General features: G+C 29.8%; 2 protein-coding genes and 1 long non-coding RNA gene across 10 annotated transcripts in view; 1 reads left to right on the top strand and 2 right to left on the bottom strand.

Annotated features, from left to right (window-relative positions):
- Positions 1-20,233, bottom strand: part of LOC122499122 (endothelial differentiation-related factor 1 homolog) — a 43,389-nt gene that overhangs the window by 2,015 nt on the left and 21,141 nt on the right. The window lies entirely within an intron of this gene.
- LOC122499116 (SCY1-like protein 2) lies at positions 1,610-18,717 on the top strand. Of its 8 annotated transcripts, none has more exons than XM_043607225.1 (18): positions 1,638-2,928; positions 5,511-5,710; positions 6,300-6,434; positions 6,760-6,987; positions 7,145-7,265; positions 7,418-7,516; positions 7,715-7,860; positions 7,953-8,083; positions 8,173-8,287; positions 8,389-8,534; positions 8,926-9,079; positions 9,440-9,680; positions 9,784-9,952; positions 10,385-10,548; positions 10,697-10,753; positions 11,034-11,281; positions 11,872-12,009; positions 17,071-18,717. In XM_043607225.1, the coding sequence occupies exons 2-18, from the start codon at positions 5,543-5,545 to the stop codon at positions 17,095-17,097; spliced, it is 2,487 nt and encodes an 828-aa protein (XP_043463160.1). In that variant the 5' UTR covers positions 1,638-2,928; positions 5,511-5,542; the 3' UTR covers positions 17,098-18,717. The 8 variants fall into 8 exon arrangements, 7 of the variants coding, with proteins under 7 accessions (XP_043463158.1, XP_043463160.1, XP_043463159.1 ...); XR_006301305.1 differs by having other exon boundaries at positions 1,639-2,928; positions 11,872-12,150; XM_043607224.1 differs by having other exon boundaries at positions 1,639-2,928; positions 11,872-12,098.
- LOC122499124 lies at positions 11,140-12,044 on the bottom strand. The gene is made up of 3 exons (XR_006301306.1): positions 11,908-12,044; positions 11,355-11,464; positions 11,140-11,276 (listed from the first exon to the last, which is right to left on the bottom strand). It is a non-coding gene; the product is annotated as an uncharacterized LOC122499124 (long non-coding RNA).

Raw genomic sequence — 20,233 nt, 5'->3', positions numbered from 1 at the left:
TTATTGCAACAGACAAATCTATTTTTTAAGCCATGGTAAAGGGGGTCAAAACTTTCCGAAAAAGCTCAACGTGGAAGCCGCCTACAAACATTCCGTTATTGGGGTTATTGGTGACAAATCCAGCACATAATTCAAACCAACAACAACAATACGTAATAAACAAAAAGGACTAAACTGAAACAAAAAAAATATTTCTAACACAAAACTTAAAGAAACCTTTTAATTTGAAACTATAAATACCTAAGACAAAAAAAAAAACATAATTCAAAAGTTTCGTCCCTATGTCCCATGACGGGAGTGATAGAGGTATCCATACCACCCCTCAGTGGGACCCTCTTCTATGCGGGGATATTAGCAAGTGATTGCTTAGAGGTCATGGTTTTTCTGCATCCTCTTTCCTGTCCACAAATATTTAAATAAAAAATAATCATCGTCTAAAATTTTGGTTCAGTCAATTCTCAATTTAAAGAGATTTCAATAATTTTTAGTAAATGACTTTATTCTCGTCATTTCAATAAGTGAAATTTCACTGACAATCAGTTAAATATGACAGAAATATCATTCAATTTTCCCTGATTGGCCAATTAAAAAATGACTGAAAAGTTGAGTTGCTTTTTAATTGTCCAATCAGAGCCCAAGGAGCACGTAATATGTTAGTAATATTAAAATTTTCGCCCCAAAGTAAGTAATGTAATTTTTTATTACAACAAGTAATGTCAGACAGTAATTATTGTAATGTCACGTGCTACTTGGGAGAAAAATGACTGCTATTTTAATCATTTTTAACTGATTTTTAGTGAAACGTGACTCATTGAAGTCGTTAGAATATATAGAGTCACTGAAAATAAATAAAATAAAATATGTAGTGTGCGTGTTTTTTTATTCGTTTTACTAATTATTATTAGTAGTTTTTATGGACTATTACTTATCTCCCCTTTTCAATTAGTAGAATATTACAAATTGTTAGTAAAATTTTACTAATTTTTACTCTCTAAATTGGAAACAGTTTTTACTAATTTTTAGTAGTTTTCTACTATTTGATATAGTAGAAAACTACAAATTCACGAGTAAGTCGTATATTTTTTACTATTTCACATTAGTAATCCGGCTTACTACATGATTTTTCTATTAGCAGATAGTATTTTTTTTTTTTTTTACTAAAAATTAGTTAAAACTGTTAATTATTATTCAATTGGATAATCGAATCCTCACTCTTTCATTAGTATAGAAAGATTTAGAGAGTAGTAGAATTTTACTAATTGCTAGTCATCTAATTCACTAATAAAATGAATTTATGAAACTATTTTATATCAAGTTCTTAATCAAAATTTTTACCGGACGACATTCTTTGTTAAATTTGACACAAATTTGCTGTGAATTTGCCGTGCAAGCATTCGAGCTTTGCATTGCAAACTTGCTGAAAATTATTGTCTTATCTTCGAATGAGAGAGAAAGAGATACTTCTCTCAGTTCCTTTAAAACTTAACGAGGTGTAAGTATAAAGATTGATACAATTTCCAATGATTGTTTCAATTAGAGGAGAAAGAAAGAGACGATTTTTTATATTAGACTTTTTTTCCTTTTATACTCAACCAAGATACGCTGAAGGGTACAAACTAAAAACTTTACATTTTGTTAATAATAAGAGAAGGAGAGAGATCCTATAGCTTTTGCACTACTTCATCCCCTCTCCGTCTATCCTTCAGTGGTTTCTACACTCAGAGAGAGGTAATAATAATAATAATACACGTAGTGTGGCTAGAGTGTGACAATATATTTCAAATTAACTTGGAGTAATTTGATTATAAGTAATTTAATTCGTACTCGTTTGAAAAAGACACACTTTTTTCCCTTAGTGCAAATATAATAGGTTTTGCTAAGAGGCGTTATGTTTTGAAAACTAGAAACATTATTTTTTGATTGATTTTAATTTTAAATCCATTGCGATAAATAGGAATTGAAATTTGTTTTGAATATTCATGAAAAATTTAAATTTGGAAAAATCCGTATGGTTGTGAGGATAAAAAGAGGGTTGAAAGAGTGTCTAACTTTCGCGAGGGGGTATTTACTATAGGCTTAAAATATAATTGCAAAATTTATGTTCCTATGTATTATTAAGTATTTCAAGGAATTAAAACATTTTTGCAGGAAATTATAGATATTCGATGCTGAAAGATTATATAATGTGTGTTTTGTTGTGATAGCCAATTATTTTCTATCGCAGCTAATAAAATTTAGTTCTCAGAGCATTATTTTTTTGTTAGACAAAATTTTGCTCAATTAATAATTATATTGAATTACCAATAAAATATATTAGACAAGCAGTTATAGACTCCAAACTAAATTGATGATCTACATAGGCCAAGATATAATTTTTCAACTCATCTCAATTATTATTTTTGAAAATGATTTTGAACATATTAATTATTAATTATGTTTTACTATTTTGAAGTGACTATTTTTCCTTGTAGTTATTGTGAGAATATATACATAATTTGGATTAATTAAGAAGAATTGAATTGCTAGAAGTATTCATATGTATATTGAGAGCTATGGTGAAAGCATTGATGATAACAAGAAGAGTATTATGACAGGAATCTCGACCTTGACCTAAACAGGGAATTAGGGAAATCGGGGAGCTACGCTAGTTGACGGTCTCTTCCCAGGCAACCAGGCTGCAGGCTAGGCGTATTACCCTGGCCAAAATTGACGCATGCGTCACAGGGATGGAAGCATAGTCCTGTTTACAGGATAAAGGACCCTGCCAGTCGCGTTTCATTTTTGCACCGCGTTCCTTTTTTTCGTGTAATATGCGTTTCTAGTTGTGTGTGTATGTGTGTGAGTGTGCGTGTGTGTGACCGGCGAACTAGGCACGTTTCAAAAGATCAGAAATTGCTGTAATTAAAAACGTATGGTATTTATAAAAACGTGAGAGATGATTTGCATTATACTAACTGTGGCATGATGATCATTTATTTTATATAACCACTTAGCTATGAAATTTATAACGTTTTTCCAGTAGAATAATTATTCTTTTCAATAATCACCAACTCAAATTACCGAATTACCGAATTACCGAATTCGTTACATGGTTTGGATGTTTATTGGCAAACCTTACACTGTTATATAATTCGCTAAAATACTCTATTAGAAAAATAACTGTTGGGTAATCTTTTTATTCAACTGCTCGTTATTTATTTTAAATTCATTTTCTTGGACTAGAAAGACTGCAAACCTAGATAATGTGAAATAATAAATTTTCAATAAAATAACAATCATCATATTTAAAGTACCAAAAGTGGGTTTATTTCATTTTGTTTTAGTTTAAAATAAAAATGTTGAATGTTTTTTAACACAACTTCTTGCATGAGTATAATGGCAGTCTGTAGAAGTTTTCAATGAAAAAGGGAATTATTTGTTCATTAGAAATATTTGACATTATAAACTTATCTAGATGAAAAATCAATGCAAGCGCATATATTACTTCAATATTTCTGAACAATATTTGTTCAAAGTTACATATATACAGTAATAAAATGATTATTAAAATTAAAATAGTCTACTGAAGTAAAAATTCTTTTCAAAATCTAGTACTTTTCTAATTCGAATTTGTTAAATACACGTACGTCTCCATGGAAACATATTATGAACCTGACAAAGGCATACTTTAACTTTGTAATATTCACCAATACCTACTTAATGAATATTTTCTCACATAGTCATTTTCAACAAACATTTCCGGAGCTTTTCGTTAATGTCTTAAAATTTGAGCTTATCTTTACAAAATTCTAGGTATTCCAATTAAATTTAAGTTTTGATATTCGTGTGTATGTGGGAAGAATTTAAGAAATGATTGCAAATAATTTTCCAAAATACACTATGCGTGTAATATGAGACAAAAAAAGACATTTTTATTTAAATACACTTATATAGTTTATTTAAGTGCATTCTTGCATGAACTTTCCGTTTAAATATATTATATACTACATCTCAAGCAATATTCATGTAAATGCTGTGATTTATATAGTAGACAACAAATTTTTTTTTTGAAAGTTTGCAGTCGCATTATATTTACAAAATTATGTGGTGAGCAGATTGAAACTTTGGCCAACTTTGTTTCAAGTGTTGAAAAACAGTGTTATCTGATGGTTTATTCATTATTTCATGCATTGTACAAATGATAACGATTGAAATATACCAAGAGACGAAAATAACGTTTATAAAAAAAATTTTTCTTTTGTAAAAATGTTATGCTTATTACTGCTTGCTTAACCAGTAGTTGAAACATATTTTTACATCTCCATCAGGGTCCGAATCACATAACTTGACCGACGCGACGCTTGGTCTCACGCTCTAATACCAGTCGGATAAGCCCTAAAAGTGCAATAAATTCGTGAAAGGCAGAGACGCTCATTATATGCTACTTGACTGGAATTAGCAAGTTCGTTTGAATGTCCATCAAGTTATTTTATTCGAACCCTCATATTTTCGCAACATCGATATCTTATTAACTCTGACAAAGTTGGAGAGACCAATAATTTAATCAATAATACAAAACTTTAATTTTATTATGTATAGATGAAACATTATTCTCAACATCTGTGCATGATTTGTATTCTTTCGAAAATACTTTTGCTTCCTCATGAAAGCATTTTACCGAAATTCTGTAACAGCTAAAGGGATAAATGTCTTTTTAAATTGTAGATCTCAAAGGGGAGGGTGAACACAAAATCTATAATCTTTAAACCTCACTCAACAAGTTTAATTATATCTTTTCGCGTTTTAAAATTTCTTCAAAGAACATATTTTGTAAATATTTTATTTAAAAAATGTTTCTGAGACGCATCTTTTGATTCCTTATTGAACATTTTTCATGTTAGCCATGTTAGCCAAAATTATAAAGAGTCGAAAAAATTAAAATTTTAAGAAACTTAATTTTTACTGGTTTTTGGAATTAAATTGACATTTAATTTTAAATATTTTATTTCCACACAGGAAAAAAAAGTCTGACTCCGTTTACACCTTAAATTCAGCCCATGTATTTCACATAAGTCTGTCCTTGTTTAACGGGGCTGACTCCGTTTACACCTTAAATTGAGCCTCAAAAATAGGCTAAAAATAAGACTTTTTTTAGTGTGCATTGATACATGCTTCAATAACGCGCATTAAATGGTCTATTTTTGAACTTTATAAAAGGACAGAATTAAGTTATTAATATTTTAAAAATTAGTGAAAAATGAAAACATTTTTTAAGTGACTTTTTATGGTTTTTTGGTATTGAATTTTAATAATTGAATTTTAATAATATGTGAGACAAAAATGTAAATTTTTATATTCATAAATTATAAAATGAAACTTAATACGAGGAAGCAAGTGTTGGTGCGAAATGAATGCAAAAATTGCCATCTTGATTCCGTTAATAATTAATTAATATTATTTTATTTAAAACTATGATATAATAATAATTTTTGAAAAATATAAATAATTTTATATTTGTTTGTCGATAACAGAAAACAATTGTCGTAATCAAGAAATAACGTGAATGGGCGCTCGAACGATGTTTTCCAAATTTAAAAGTAGTGGCGCTGCACCAAATATTTTGGAATCAAATCCAATATTGAACCATTTTGAAATAGGAAAACAATCTGCAACTGCTGGACCAGAAAATGTTTGGAAAATCCTTGAAGGATATCGAAAAAGTGATGGCAAGGTGAATAATAGAAAATATACAACTACAATAACCCGTGTAGAAAGTTTGACAGGGTTCTGGCAGGGCAATATGTTGAGGAAATGTTGCCAACAGTGCTAGTGCAGAAATTTTAAAAATATTTTCTGTGCTAATTTAAACTAACAAATTCTGAGATTTTGTGAATTTATATTGAGAAACACTTAATAATATAGGGGAGAGTTTACATTATTAAATCATATGTTATCATTAAACCGCTTTCAATTTTTATGAAATTTCTGAAAGAGGAATTTCCAAGCTTCCTCTTGAATTTTATGGACAGCTTTCACTAATATTTAATGTCAAATATAATTAACTTTTTCTCATGTGCTTATGGTAAGCTTGCACTAAATTCATAGTGAGCTTTCATTGTTAGTTTGCAATATAAGCGAATTTTGTAAGACAAAGTTTTAGAGTTTATCAAGTCAATAACTCCAAGTTTGTAGTTTCAGAAAATATTGAGAAAATTCTTGGTAATGTGAGAATTGCTGAATTGTTTTAGTCAATTTTGAAGTTACATACCTAAATTATTAATTTTATAAGTGCAATAAATAAAATATTCATTTTATTGTAGGAAGTTTCAATATTTCTATTTGAAAAGCGTTCAGTTGAAAAAATAACAAAACCAAAACGAAAAGAGACTATTACGGAAACTTTACGAGCGGGAGTTCAAAACTTGGAACGATTTAGACATCCAAAAATTTTGCAAGTAGGTGTATGACACAAATGAATTTATAGTTTTTTTTTGTATATGAATAATTGTGCACAGAGAAAAATGGAGTGTTGAAAAAAAGATGTCAAAACATCTTCATTATTAAATTTATATTAATTAATTAAGATTATAAGCAATTCGAAGCAATAAAAAATTAAAAAGCTTCAAATCTAAGATTAACACTCCAGTTTTATCCAATGCCTACTTAAACAGTTTTTAAAACTACCCCAATCAGCCTGTAAGCTTATGAATTTCGTTCCTTTCTCTATTATAGCGCAGTATTAAATATGGATTAAGAAAGTAATTTTAAAAAATTTTCCAGGTTATACACTCAGCGGAACAGTGCCAAGAAACATTAGCATTTGCTTCTGAACCTGTTCTCGCAAGTTTAGCCAATGTTTTAGCTTACGAGGAACAAAAAGCATTATCTATAGCACAATCGTCCACGACTGTAGGGCAGCAAACTCAGCAACAACAACAACACAATCGTCAAATGTACATGAAGGAATATGAATTGTTGGACATGGAAATAAAATACGGCCTCCTACAGGTAAGAGAGTTATGCCAAGAGCATAACTTGTTGAATGAACTGAAAAATTGGTTCAATTGAATCAATTATAGTTTTAATAGTAAAAGACGCATTTGCAAAAGTTGTTCTACAATATGTACTAATAAAACTTGGAAAATTTTGTTAAAATTCATTTCAGATAACAGAAGCATTATCGTTTCTTCATTATAGTCGCCAAATACTTCATAGAAACGTTTGTCCAAGTAGTATAATGATTACAAAAAAAGGAACTTGGAAATTGTTTGGATTTGAATTTATAGGTAATCAAGTTAATTAATTGCTTCATAGACTCGCACAGTATTGTGTCTTAACGAACATACATGACAAAAAGATGTTATTGGCAGTTAACTTGACTGCAAATTTTGAGACAGATTTTATCAGTGTTTGTTTAATTTTTACATGCTACTATCAGAGAGTGGATTAAACGATAAAGATGCTGCAGAGCCTATCCCACTTCCACAATGGACCAACAGAATTTCAAAAATGGCTCAACCAAACTTGGATTACTTGGGTACATTATTCTGTAAATTAGAATTGAAATGCATTTATTAAATATTTTCTACTATATATATATATTTCCTAAAGCAGGATCTTCTCAGGGATATTTACATGTTGAATAAGACTTTGTTTAAATTTTATTTAAAAATTGAATGAAATTTCTTTCCACAACTTTCATTATTAGTAATCATTTTTATAATTATTCATTTAGCGCCAGAAGTGCAGCTGTCTAAAAGAGGAAGTATTCTCAGTGATATGTATAGTTTTGGAATGGTCATTTGCGCGATATTTAATTACGGTCGTCCTTTAATACAAGCGAATCATAATTGTTCGGAATATAGTAGACAACTGGATACAGTAAGCATAATTGAATTTTTTTTGTAAAATTTTATAACACTGACCTGTATGCTGTTAGATCAATAAAGTAAATTTTTATATCGATATTTTAGTTAGAAGAGCAAGTGCATAATATTTTGCCTCGAGTACCTGTGCCGTTACAAGAAGCTGTTTCCAGGCTTTTGCAAAAAGAATCTAGGCAACGACCTACGGCTCAACTTCTCACCCTTATTAAATATTTTAGGTAATTATAATTAAGTGGTTTAAAAAAGAAATGAAAATTGTATTCAACAAGACTTTTTCAATTCTAAAATGTTTAATATCTCTATTCAGTGACCCATCTGTATATGCCTTGCAATTTTTGGATGTAATTAATATGAAAGACCCAACACAAAAAGCTCATTTCTACAGAACAACTCTTAAAGAAGCGCTTCCTTATATACCTCGAGTAAGTAAAATATTAAGTATAGAAGAAAAAACGGCAATAAATCGCACGACTATTTACAAGTCAAGTCACTTCTTCATATACGTATATTTGAATTATGACAGAAACTTTGGTACCAACATATTTGGCCTTATTTGCAAGAAGAGTCTAGATCACAGGAAGTCTTTGCGGCTGTTTTGCAACCTATGCTTTATATTATTCAAAATAGTACTTCAGAAGAGTATGAGAAAATTATCTTGCCCACTTTCAGGTAAAACAACTTTATTTTATTTTAATTATCAAGAAAGTATTGTGAGTGAGAGTGCAGTGCCAGTTGGGTAGAATAGTGAAATAGTGTAATAGAATTAATTAACCAATCAGAAAAAGTTTTAAATAACTATAATCATTAGATTGGTCAAATCTGCTCCACTATAATCTACCCACATGGAACTCCAGTTCAAGTTATTTAATGTAATTATTATTAGCTTAGAAATTATGACTCAAGTTTGATTTTTATTCGTATAAACTTGTACAGAAACAAAATTTTTTTAAAGCTTTAATAGAAATTAATTGTTTCTTGTGTCGTATATTTTATAGTTTATCTATTATGATTGTAAATTAAGTATGTAAGACATAATAAATAATTTAAATTTACATTATAGATCACTGTTCTCCATACCAAAATCAACTCAAGGTTCTGTTGTACTTTTGGAGAATTTACATATTATTTTAGAAAAAACACCATTAGATGTAATAAGAGACGAAGTATTGCCCATGCTTTTCGCTTCCTTTGACAGTCCAACAATCCAAGTTGAGGTTTGTATTGTTTATATTTTACAATATATCTATTTAAAAAGTGTCTTGTTTTTTAAGAAAGTATACTGAAAAAATGCTATTGTTCGAAAGCAAATGTATTATTAGCATTTTTTTCTCATTTTTTTTTGGTTTACAGTAACAAGAATTCTGAATATTTTTAAATTAAAAAAGAGTTTAAATTTTTTTTTCAAATTCTTCCTCTTAATAGCTTACAACATTTAGCCACAATATTGCAAAATTTACTCTATAACAATATTACAAGTTCACCTGAATATTGTCAGGCAATATTGAAAATGGGGAACATAAGTAAAAGCTATATTGTGACCAGATGATATTTTATTGTGAATGTTTAATTTTTAGAGCGCAGCTTTCGTCGCAATCGCAAATGTGACACATTTTCTGGATGATATGGTGATAAGGAGAACTGTTTTACCCAAAATAAAAATGGCTTTTGAAAAAAATTCAACTGATATGAGAATATTAATGAAAGCTCTGGCAAGTATTCTCGACCGCCTAGAAAAACAACAAATTATTGATGATGTGATGCCACTTTTGTGGAATGTGAAGCTTCAAGAACCGGAAATAGTTGTACGAGTAGTAAGTAAGTGCTTTTTTCAGGAATTTATGAAAATTTTTAATATTTAAAACTACAAAAAAGCTGTAAAAATATATTTTATTAAATAATTCTATAATAATATACTTAGGCATCTACAGATTAATGTTAAGTGACAAAAAATACGGCCTATCAGTTAACCTCATGGCAACACGGGTAATGCCATCATTGCTGCCTCAAACAGTAAACCCGGCACTCAAATTAGAAAATTTCAATCTACTGTTGGATGTTTTACAAGAAATGCTCAATCAAATAGAAAGGTAAAGAAAGTAAATATTGCTCAAAGTTGTTCCGCATTTCGAGAGAACATTGTCAAGTTTTTAGAAAATTAAAATTTTAAAAAGCTACAAAATTTTAACACGAACAGCTCCTGCTATTCATACACTGTAAAAAAAGGGAGGTAAATTTTAACTCCCCAGGGGATTCTATAAAAGTCGCACCCACTGGAGAGTTAATGCCAGGGGAGTTAAATAAAGAGAGTTAAAATTTAACACCCAAATGCTAACTCCCCATGGAAAAAATAACTCGCGCGGCTGTTGAATGAAGGGAGTTAGAAATTAACTCTCTTTTGGAGTTGATTTTTAACTCGAAAAATTTAACTCCCAACTCCCGAGTCCGTTAACTCCCTAAATTTTTTACAGTGTATACTAAGGACAGCCAATTTGTTAATATACCCATCATTTTAATAACAGGAACCAAAGGAATAAATTACAATTGGATGCAGATATGCGCCGACCACTTAGGCATCAATGCAGTACAGATAACATGCATGTTCCACCTTTCAACATTCCTAACCTTCGTATAGAGCAAAGAAAAACATCTTCAGCCGAAGACATGGCGAGAAAAAATTCCATTGGTATGTTTGAAACAGAAATTCAAAAAAGATGTTGTGGCAAAAGTTTTCGTCCCCATTTTCTTGTGATGAGGAATGTAATAAACTTATTTGTACATTTTACCATCTAAAAGCATCGTTGACAAAAAGTAATTCTTTAAAATGTTTGTAGGTTCAATGTCAATGACTGCATCAGCTGAAAATATGACGAGAAAAAATTCAATGGCTGGTAAGATAAAACGTTGAAATTAATATTTTCTGTAAGAAGTCGTCTACAAATTACGTTACCAATTTTTTTTTTTTTTTGACTCTCTAAACCCCCCTTTGTCCATAATCTTACATTGCCTCATAACTGGTGTCGCATAGTTGGTAAAAAGAAAAAAAATTTAAAAAATTTAAAAATTTTCTATGAAACAATTGCATGATATTTCTTTACAATGATTCAGTAGAATCTTTCTACGAGAGTTCTGTAATGAATGTGGATAATTTCCATAATAATAATGTTCTAGGAATGTTTGGAAGTTGGTGGTTCGGTTCATCATCGTCTACAAATGACAACAATTTTCTCAGAGTAGCCAATACTTTTACATGCCGACGTCTTTCTGACAACACATTAATGACTCCAAAGATTCGTATAGCTCCATCTTGCGCGAGTTCTCCAGGTGGTACACCAGGAGGTGGTTTACCAATACGACGACATTCTAGCACCGGTCCCCAAGAACGAAGAGGTTCAAACATAAATCTCTCTCCGCCTACGGTAAAAAACTATTCCATTAAAATTATATTTAACCAAGTTTTCAAGACACTAAATATTCAAAAAATGTACCTACTTCAACAAGAATTTTCCACTGCAAGTTTTAGGAGAGATTTCCTCAACTTTCCTTCAAGGACAGGAAGCTTTAAAACTGTCTTTTATTTTACAGGAAACTGCTGACAGAAACTGTTGAAATTTATAATTTTATAAAGTTAGACGATATTTTTAACTGTGCTAAATTTGAGATTCCTTATTTTCCTTAATGTTTTATATGGATGCAAGTTTTTTTAATGCATAAGTAGAAATGTTGATTAAAGGTTACTTTTAATTTTGAAATAAACAACAATTTGTTATAATAGTAAGTTTCTTTGTAAGAATTGTCAGGACCGGGATCGTTCGGGAAAAGTTTCCAGTGCAATGCGTGAGCATATAGCTAACAATGCTAAGTAAGCAGCCTCCTAACTTGGTAACTTTGCTATTCGTAATCCCGGTCCACATTGAAGATGATGTTAAACTTTGTTTATTTAACCGAGTTAAAAAAAAATGAGAAAGGATTTGAAAATGTTTTCCAAGAAATGAACGCTTTGTTTCAGGGGGGAATGCCTATTACAAGTAGCAGTGTTCCATACCTTCTAAGCTCAAGTATGAACAGTATTCGAGGTTCAAGGCGACCCTCCGTCTCATCAAATACATCGCAACAGGGAATACTTCAGCAATCTATTAGCGGCATGGTAAGACAACTACCCCCCATCTGCCTCAATGGACCACCAACACTCTCTCCATCACCGGGACAGCCTTCCCACTGACCCTTGGTTACAGTGTAAGGATCTCTCTGTTCCTTTGCCAACCAATTCTCTCGAGACTTTATATGAGTACGATGAGTTCCTTGACCCTCTATGTCTGTTTCGTACTCTGCGATAAAAACTGCTCTATCTTTGCCTACGTATTCTGTATAGCTTTCTAACCTTCTCGCAGTTTGCATCTGCTCATGGTTTAGCACGCCACTATAATTATAAAATTATGCTCAGTAATGACCGGAAAGACGGATGCACGAGGAGGCTAAATATTTTTCAAATAGGTGCACTAAATCTTAAATTGTCCCAAAGATAATCCAACAAAATATTTGTATAATTAAAATTGAGTAAATTCATCAACACGCATACAAAAAATACTTTTACATAAATTGCAGTTATATATACGTATAAAGCGAAAGTTGTCTATCAAATTTTTTTTTGCAAATTCCTTAAAATTTTTAACTTGGTCAATTTATTCAGACTTTGACTACATTCACAACAATGTACTGTTCATTTAGATGAATGTCGGCTTCGTGCGGTCAATCTACTGCAAAAGTAAAAGACATAACTGTTGGAGATAAAAAAAATTATTGTTAACAAAAAGCAGAAAAAGAACTTTCCTCCTCGAGTTAAAGAAAAGTCAACATAATTCAACATAAATAACTTGATTTTACTGATTTCAGTAAAATTTAGTAAATTGAAAATATTAGTCGCACTGTCAAGAAAATTAATCTGACTTTATTTTTTAATTTACTGAAAGTATAACTGGAGTTATTTCAAATATTATATAATTCAAAGAAAGATAAAATCATTTAAAAGACTAAAAAGAGACTATCGCAGCAGCCTTTATATGTCTTGTAACCTTTATGAATCCAAATTAGATAAGTTGTTTTGTTTTTTATTTAAAAGAGACATAATCTCTTTAGTCTGAACTGGTATTTTTATTCATTTATGAAATTTTCAATTATTCAAATAATATTCATAGACTGCCCTGGTGAGAGCGTGCATATTGAAACGTGTCAATTGTAGTTCAAATGTTTTCATTTATTAATTAACAATAAAAATTCGTTATTTTTAATCATCCCAAACACGCGTATATGTTAAAAGTTGTCGCAACTTTCAATTCGCTATATTCGACTTGAACTTTAAAAAGTTTATGCTATATATAATTGGCTGCTCCTCTCACATAACATATAATAAGATATTGTGGAAAGTTTCCTCAAAAATAATATTCAAATATCCGTTTTATGGGAACTTGCTATTATCGATATGGGCAATTCCACGTGAGATTTTAGTCGACCTCTTAAAACCGGCCAAAAATATTTTTTTCTATTCTGTATAAAAAAAACATATACGTATTTTTTATTTTTTGTTTAATTTTCCAAATTTTCGAGTTATGAATTTTCGAAATTTTGGACTTTTAGTTATAGATCTATATTCAGTAGCTTATAAGTCCGAAAATATTGAGTTTAGGAAAAAGTTGTCAAAGAATAAAAGTTTTAGTTTTCTTTCGACTTTTAAGAAATAATGTAAACAAAAAAAAAAATTTTTATAAACAAATTAATTTTTTTTAACTTTGGGCCGGATTTTTTTTTATTTTTTTAAATTTATTTATACCGTATAATATAGAGAAGATTTTCCAAAATGTCCCGAAATGGGCCTGATGTGTTAAATGAGTTTTAAAACATTTTCAAAAATCACTTGCAAGCATCACAGTGGGATTTTTTTTTACAAATTACTTTTAAAAACTGTCTACAGCGTATAATTTTTAGTCTATTTGAGTGTTCTTTATTTTAAATTAAAGGGTCTACGCTGTAGACAGTTTTAAAAAGTTAATTGTTAAAAAATCCCACTGTGATGCTTGCAAGTGATTTTTGAAAATGTTTTAAAACTCATTTAACACATCAGGCCCATTTCGGGACATTTTGTAAAATCTTCTCTACATTATAAGGTATAAAAAAAATTTTTAAAAATCCGGCCCAAAGTTAAAAAAAAAAAATTTGTTTACAAAAAAAAATTAAAAAAATTTTTTTTTTGTTTACATTTCTTAAAAGTCGAAAGAAAACTAAAACTTTCATTCTTTGACAACTTTTTCCTAAACTTAATATTTTCGGACTTATAAGCTACTGAATATAGGTCTACAATTAAAAGTCCAAAATTTCGAAAATTCATAACTCGAAAATTTGGACAATTAAACAAAAATAAAAAAATACGTATATGTTTTTTTTATACAGAATAGAAAAAAAATATTTTTGGTCGATTTTAAGAGGTCGACTAAAATCTCACGTGGAATTGCCCATATACATTATTGATTAAATATTCTCTAGTTAGTTGTTAAAAGATTTCGACTTTTTAATCGAAAGGGTATAAATATGTAATTATGGAATAAATTTAAAGATACTTTTTGATAAGAAGTAACTACGTTAGGGAACGGTTCCTGCAATATCACATTTTATGTGGACTACTTGATTATTCGTCTTTTTGTATGACCATTGGCATATAAGCAATGGTAGTAAATAATTATAAATCTTATGGATTTGACTATAATATAATGGATCATCAAAACAAGTAATTGAAAGAATTATAGAAATTTACTGAAAATTTTAAAAACAGTACATCGATCATTAACAAGTTATTCAATTTTTAATAATATGGTATGTATAGGCTCGAAGGATCATCATTCAAATTTCACTAATTTGCAATCATTTTCAGTGCAATAAATCATAGTGGAATTCCAATTACGGTATTAAATAAAACTTTCAATAATTTAGATTACATAAATTTTTTCCATCTTTTCAATTGTGATTAGATTTCTGTATTTACCACTATTTTCATCACTCCAAGAGCAAGTATAGAAAGTGTAAAAAAGCATTGAGTCTATTTTGCGTAGGCCAGCGCTTACTTTCGTACGATGAGAAGTCTCTTCCAATTTATGCAGATAAATGCTGACTTAATATCCATTTTTGACAATTTAATATATATGCACGCTTTCGCCGTCCTTAATATTGAATTATTGAATTATTGAATTCATCTCACTATGTATGGTTTATAGTTTTCCATTTCTATGGGCTAAATTCAAAATCAATTGCAGCTTTATTCTTTGTTTTAATATGAATCATATTCATTTAGTGTATTCAAGGGGATTTCTGGTGAAAGTGTGCTTATTAAAACGTTATTTTTGGAAAAATGAAAGGAATATGAAGTTTTCAAAAAATCCAAATGATGTCTTTTCTCCGTAATTTTGAAATAATGGAATTTTAATATGCACGCTTTTGTTAGAATATACATAAATATATATATAATCCTCGAGTTTAATTATTGAATTAATCTATATGCATGTAAGCTTGTGGCGGTGCAACAGCTACGCTTTTGCTTAGCTGACTTTAATAAATGTAATTAAGGGCATGTGACTTTTAAGTCGCATGATTCCACATGTAATATATTTCACAAGTTTTCTCATAAGGGACTATTGTTGAATTGAGTTGAACTTTTGTAGAAATGTCTGAAGCCATAGAAGGATTTTCTGTGACTTGCGGATGTTTTGACATTTTATTAAAAAAGTTTCATTTTCGAAATTCGCATATTTATACACAAAAATGTTGTTTATTACGAGAGAAAAACAAGAGGGGGAGAAAGATTACAATATATGCGTGACAACATTAATTAACACATAACAGTTTTCCCAAGTAAGGAAAATTTTACTAGCTGATTCATCAACTCACATTTTTGATGCTGAATGTCACAATCTTTTTCATTCCATGCAAATGATAAATGTTTATTTTATAACCTTTACCCGTGTGGGGATTTTGTCCTGGCGCCAGGCAGGCCCAAGCTGGGGCACTCCAAACTCTAAATGAAGAATCTGAAAAGATTTAGTTTGGATCGAACCAAAATCCTGGCATAAATCAAAACGGTCTTTCAATTCAGAGCTTGGACTCGGTTTGAAAATCTCCGCACGGAAAATTGTTAGTTATCTTTAAATTGAACTCTACATAATCCTCTGAATACAAGTATTGCAGTTGTAGCTGATTTAAGGTACTTGCATTTGCCTGTTCAGTAATGAATCTAAATTAGTACTTAGATATTGTTTAATTGGTGACATACAAAATTTGGAAGAATAATTTATATTGCTTCCTCATAGAGGAAATATTATTGTTTTGGTGAATACTTTCGATCGTATAATAATTTAAACTCAGTAGTCCAGAAAACATGTTTTTAAAGAATGTTCGTGTTTTTGATTACATTATACATTAGCATAAAACGAGAATACTTCAAGTCTATAACTTTGTAACTTCTGTTAATTTTGAATGGAAATCAGTCATCACACGAATATTTTTTAAAAACACGATTTTTGCTCTGTAAATCTGAATATGTGACTCTTCGCATATTTGTAAGTTGTAAGTCGCTCTTTCGTTCAATAAGTGCATATATGCACTTGAAGTAAGTGACATTTCACTCAGAATATGTGGAAAATTCACTTATTTATATGATCGAGAAGACGACTTATAACTTATAGTAAGTGAAATTTCACATATTCAGACTTTAGAGAGTGGACATCTGAGGTGAAATTAATTGGAAAAAAGTTATACATGATAATTATGAGGAAACAAATATAAATTACGTAGAAATAACTATTAGAAAAAATATAATTGTAATTAAAGAAATTTGTCTTTATTAGTTTAAAAAAAATTTTTTTGTCAGCTTTCTTTTCAAGAATGTCATATGTAACGCCATCCATGAATACATCTGTTGCATTCATATACATATATGATATGAGCGAGACACATTCATCAGAGGAAGGTATTCTTGCTTTCAATTTGTGTAATTTATCAAATCTTTAACTGTAGAGCTACATGTGGAATCACGTCATCTATAACAATCACATACCCTTAAAAGGAAAGCATTCATAAAAATTTATTAAATATTGGTTTCTAAAAAATAGTATACCTGCATGTATACATTTTTTGACTTATTAATATTTTCAACTTTTTGTTACAGTACCAATTGTTCTCTGGACGGTCTTAAGCCTTCGGACTTAGAAAGAAGTCGAGTCAGTCCTTCGTTAATGACATGAGGATTTGCTAAGAACTGTAAGTGAAACTATCCTTACACTTTTGTCAACTACTCAAGAAGTGTTTTTGAGGAATGTTTGACACGTGTTTTTGCTTTTGCAATTGCAAAATACGCAAGTTACGTAATAATATAAACTGAAGACTAGGCTCCTTGAACTAATGATAAAATGTTCAAGAAAGAAGAATCAACTATAAACAAGCAGAAATTCATTTAATGCAGAAAGAGTTATTATAAGTGAAAGTATTTTAAAATAAGTTTCTCGTAAAACAAAGGAATTATTTTAATTAAACATTTAAAATCACGTCTATTCTCTAATATAAAAACTTGCATTTTTCTTAAATTTTTTGTAAACATAAACAGATTCTTAGAATAGTAAGAGGATTATTAAATTAAAAGTTTAAAATTAAAGAAAAATTTCTGGCCAAACTAAATCAAGAAGTTTAAGTGATAAATGTCTAATTAGCAATGTTTGTTAATAATATTAAGATTATGTGAATGTATGGTAACTTAATTTTACTTTTGGATCAATACAAACTGAATGGAAACTTTTGTGGAAGCAAATAGAGAACACATTACACTCACGAAAACGATTAACTTTTTTTAGATTTCTGTTAATAATAAGCAGGTCTAATGTCACTTATTTTGTTCGATCATATAGCTCAGTGAGCTCGAAGACATGGGTTGGTTTAAAGACCTTTTTTATATTCCATGTTTATTCCAAGAATGTCTTTAAGGTGGCTCATTGTCTTCATTTATTTCTTCCGTGTGGAAATTTGTCATAGAAAACTAAACATGGTCAAAAGCTAACAAAGCTACATGTGTACGTCCGCATGAAAAGGGACCACACTTTGGCACTATTGGAATTAAATACCTGAGCACATTCTTGACTCAATTTCGAACCATTATTATAGTTTCCATGTTAATTGGAAATTAAAAATAAGATTATTAGTTGTTTTAATTGAGATAAAGTCAGCGAAAATGCATAATTTAACGTGGGACACTTTGAAGTTTGGGTTTCAACAATAAAGAAAAATAAAAATTCTGAACCACTTTTAGAAAATTGCGATTGTCTCCTAAAATAAAATGGACAAAGTGGTCGATGCGGACGTATACATACACACATATTGGTACCAAGAAACTTTAATCATTCTATTATTATTAATTCTAGATAACATTTTCTTGGTATGAAAAGAAATGTCAATTGACATGGATGTATAAAAAGTCCATACGGGAACCCTATATTTCTAAATAATAATTTTTCTTTCATCCCGGGTCTAAATTTGGGTAATATTTTGGTTCTACTCAGGGCCGGATTTGCTGTAGGGCAAAAAGGGCAAGTGCCCTGGGGCCCCCGGTCGTCAGGGGCCCCCAATTTTTAAGAGGTCTTCTTGTCACAAGAAGTGTATATGTGTAAATGCTCTATCAGGGTGTCTAACGGTCAGAGAAAAGTCATGGAAAAGTCAGGGAATGTCAGAGAATTTCATTGAAAGTCAGGGAAATTTCTAAAAAAATTTTGTGAATAAAAAATTTTTTTAACCTAACAAAACTTAGAAGATTTTTATCACCGTTTTTTTCTATCATTAGATATTAATTTATTGTTAAATATGTCAGTTACTATATTTTTTCTCAAGAAAGCAAAAATAAAATTAGTAAAAGGTCAGGGAAAAAGTCAGGGAAAAGTCAGGGAATTTTTTTCTCAATCCTTGTTAGACACCCTGTCTATAATAGTAAATCAGTTTCTATATGTAATATAAATTGTAATTGATTTGCAGTTCGACAATTTTTGAAAATTGTCCGATTTCAAACAATTACAATTCAAGCTGCATGCGAATAATGACGGTTTGCGCAGCTATCGTTGGCTATTTTATCAATTGAAAGCGAATTATTAAAAACAGTGGATACCAACAAAATAATTGAAGAGTTTCTTTCTAAAAAATCAAGAAAGTGTCGTTAATATGTGAAAAATGTTTGCACAACATTGTTGATAACCATAACAAATTATTTAATTGAATAATTTGTAATAGTCTCAAAATAAATATATCTATTTTTGTTTTTACGTTTTCAAATATATATTGTGTTAAATTTGATTGATTTTGCTCCCGGGTAAGAGGGCCCCAGGGCCCTAGTGCCCTAGGGCCTCTGACACCCTAAATCCGGCCCTGGTTCTACTGTTACTCTTTTAATTCTCTTATACATATAAAAAATGTATAATTTGGTTATCTAGTAACTAGTTGATTAGAAATAAGTATATAGATTAAATTATCTAGGATTACGTTATAGAGATTAAAAATTTTTATGACAATTTTTACACGGGATAGGAAAAAAAGTTTAATACGGTTGTAGAAACGAATGGTTCTCACTGCCTCAAAAAATAACTGAAACAAACACATTTGTGTTTTTAGAATACAAATTAACGCTGAGAAAAAATGAAAAAGCTTAAATTGACAACTCGAATAAGTTGAATTTCTGCTGGTTCTTACAACATTTTTAATCCACTTTTATAAGTAACTATGAAGAGTAATAAAATTCCTATTTGCTCTCACGAATAACAAGTTTTCATTACGAGTTCCGATCTAAAAAGCTTAATTAAAAAAATGTTTTTATTCAAAATTTATTTTTAAAAAAATGCATAACCCAAATCTTTACTATAATCACCACATGTGGTAATTATTCAAAATGGGGGACGGTATCGATTGCACACGGGAAAACTGTATATACAAGCAAATTTAAAAAATAAAATCATTAAATTAAATTTAAAAACTGTACAAATTTAAACTGCATACCGGTCAACTGACCACAGGAAAACTGCACAATATTAAAAATTGCAAATTTTAATAAAAAAATGAAATTAATTTAAACTGTATACAGTTAAACTGACCTCAGGAAAACTGCACAAAAGCTTATTTTTAATAAATTTATTAGAAAATAAGCTTTTGTGCAGTTTTCCTGAGGTCAGTTGACCGGTATGCAGTTTAAATTTGTACAGTTTTTAAATTTAATTTAATGATTTTATTTTTTAAATTTGCTTGTATACAGTTTTTTTGCTTGTATACTTGAACGAGTGCAGTTTTCCTGTATACAGTTGAAT

Source organism: Leptopilina heterotoma, unplaced genomic scaffold (assembly GCF_015476425.1).
Source record: "Leptopilina heterotoma isolate Lh14 unplaced genomic scaffold, ASM1547642v1 Lhet_166, whole genome shotgun sequence".
Lineage (NCBI taxonomy): Eukaryota > Metazoa > Arthropoda > Insecta > Hymenoptera > Figitidae > Leptopilina > Leptopilina heterotoma.
Note: the sequence above shows the minus strand (reverse complement) of the source record. Positions and strands in the feature narration are given on the sequence as shown.

Coding starts and splice junctions, on each gene's coding strand:
- LOC122499116 (XM_043607224.1), top strand. CDS start 5,543: ATGGGCGCTCGAACGATGTTTTCCAAATTTAAAAGTAGTGGCGCTGCA. Junction 8,288..8,388: donor CGCTTCCTTATATACCTCGA/GTAAGTAAAATA, acceptor GAATTATGACAG/AAACTTTGGTACCAACATAT. Junction 9,080..9,439: donor GTCCAACAATCCAAGTTGAG/GTTTGTATTGTT, acceptor TTTAATTTTTAG/AGCGCAGCTTTCGTCGCAAT.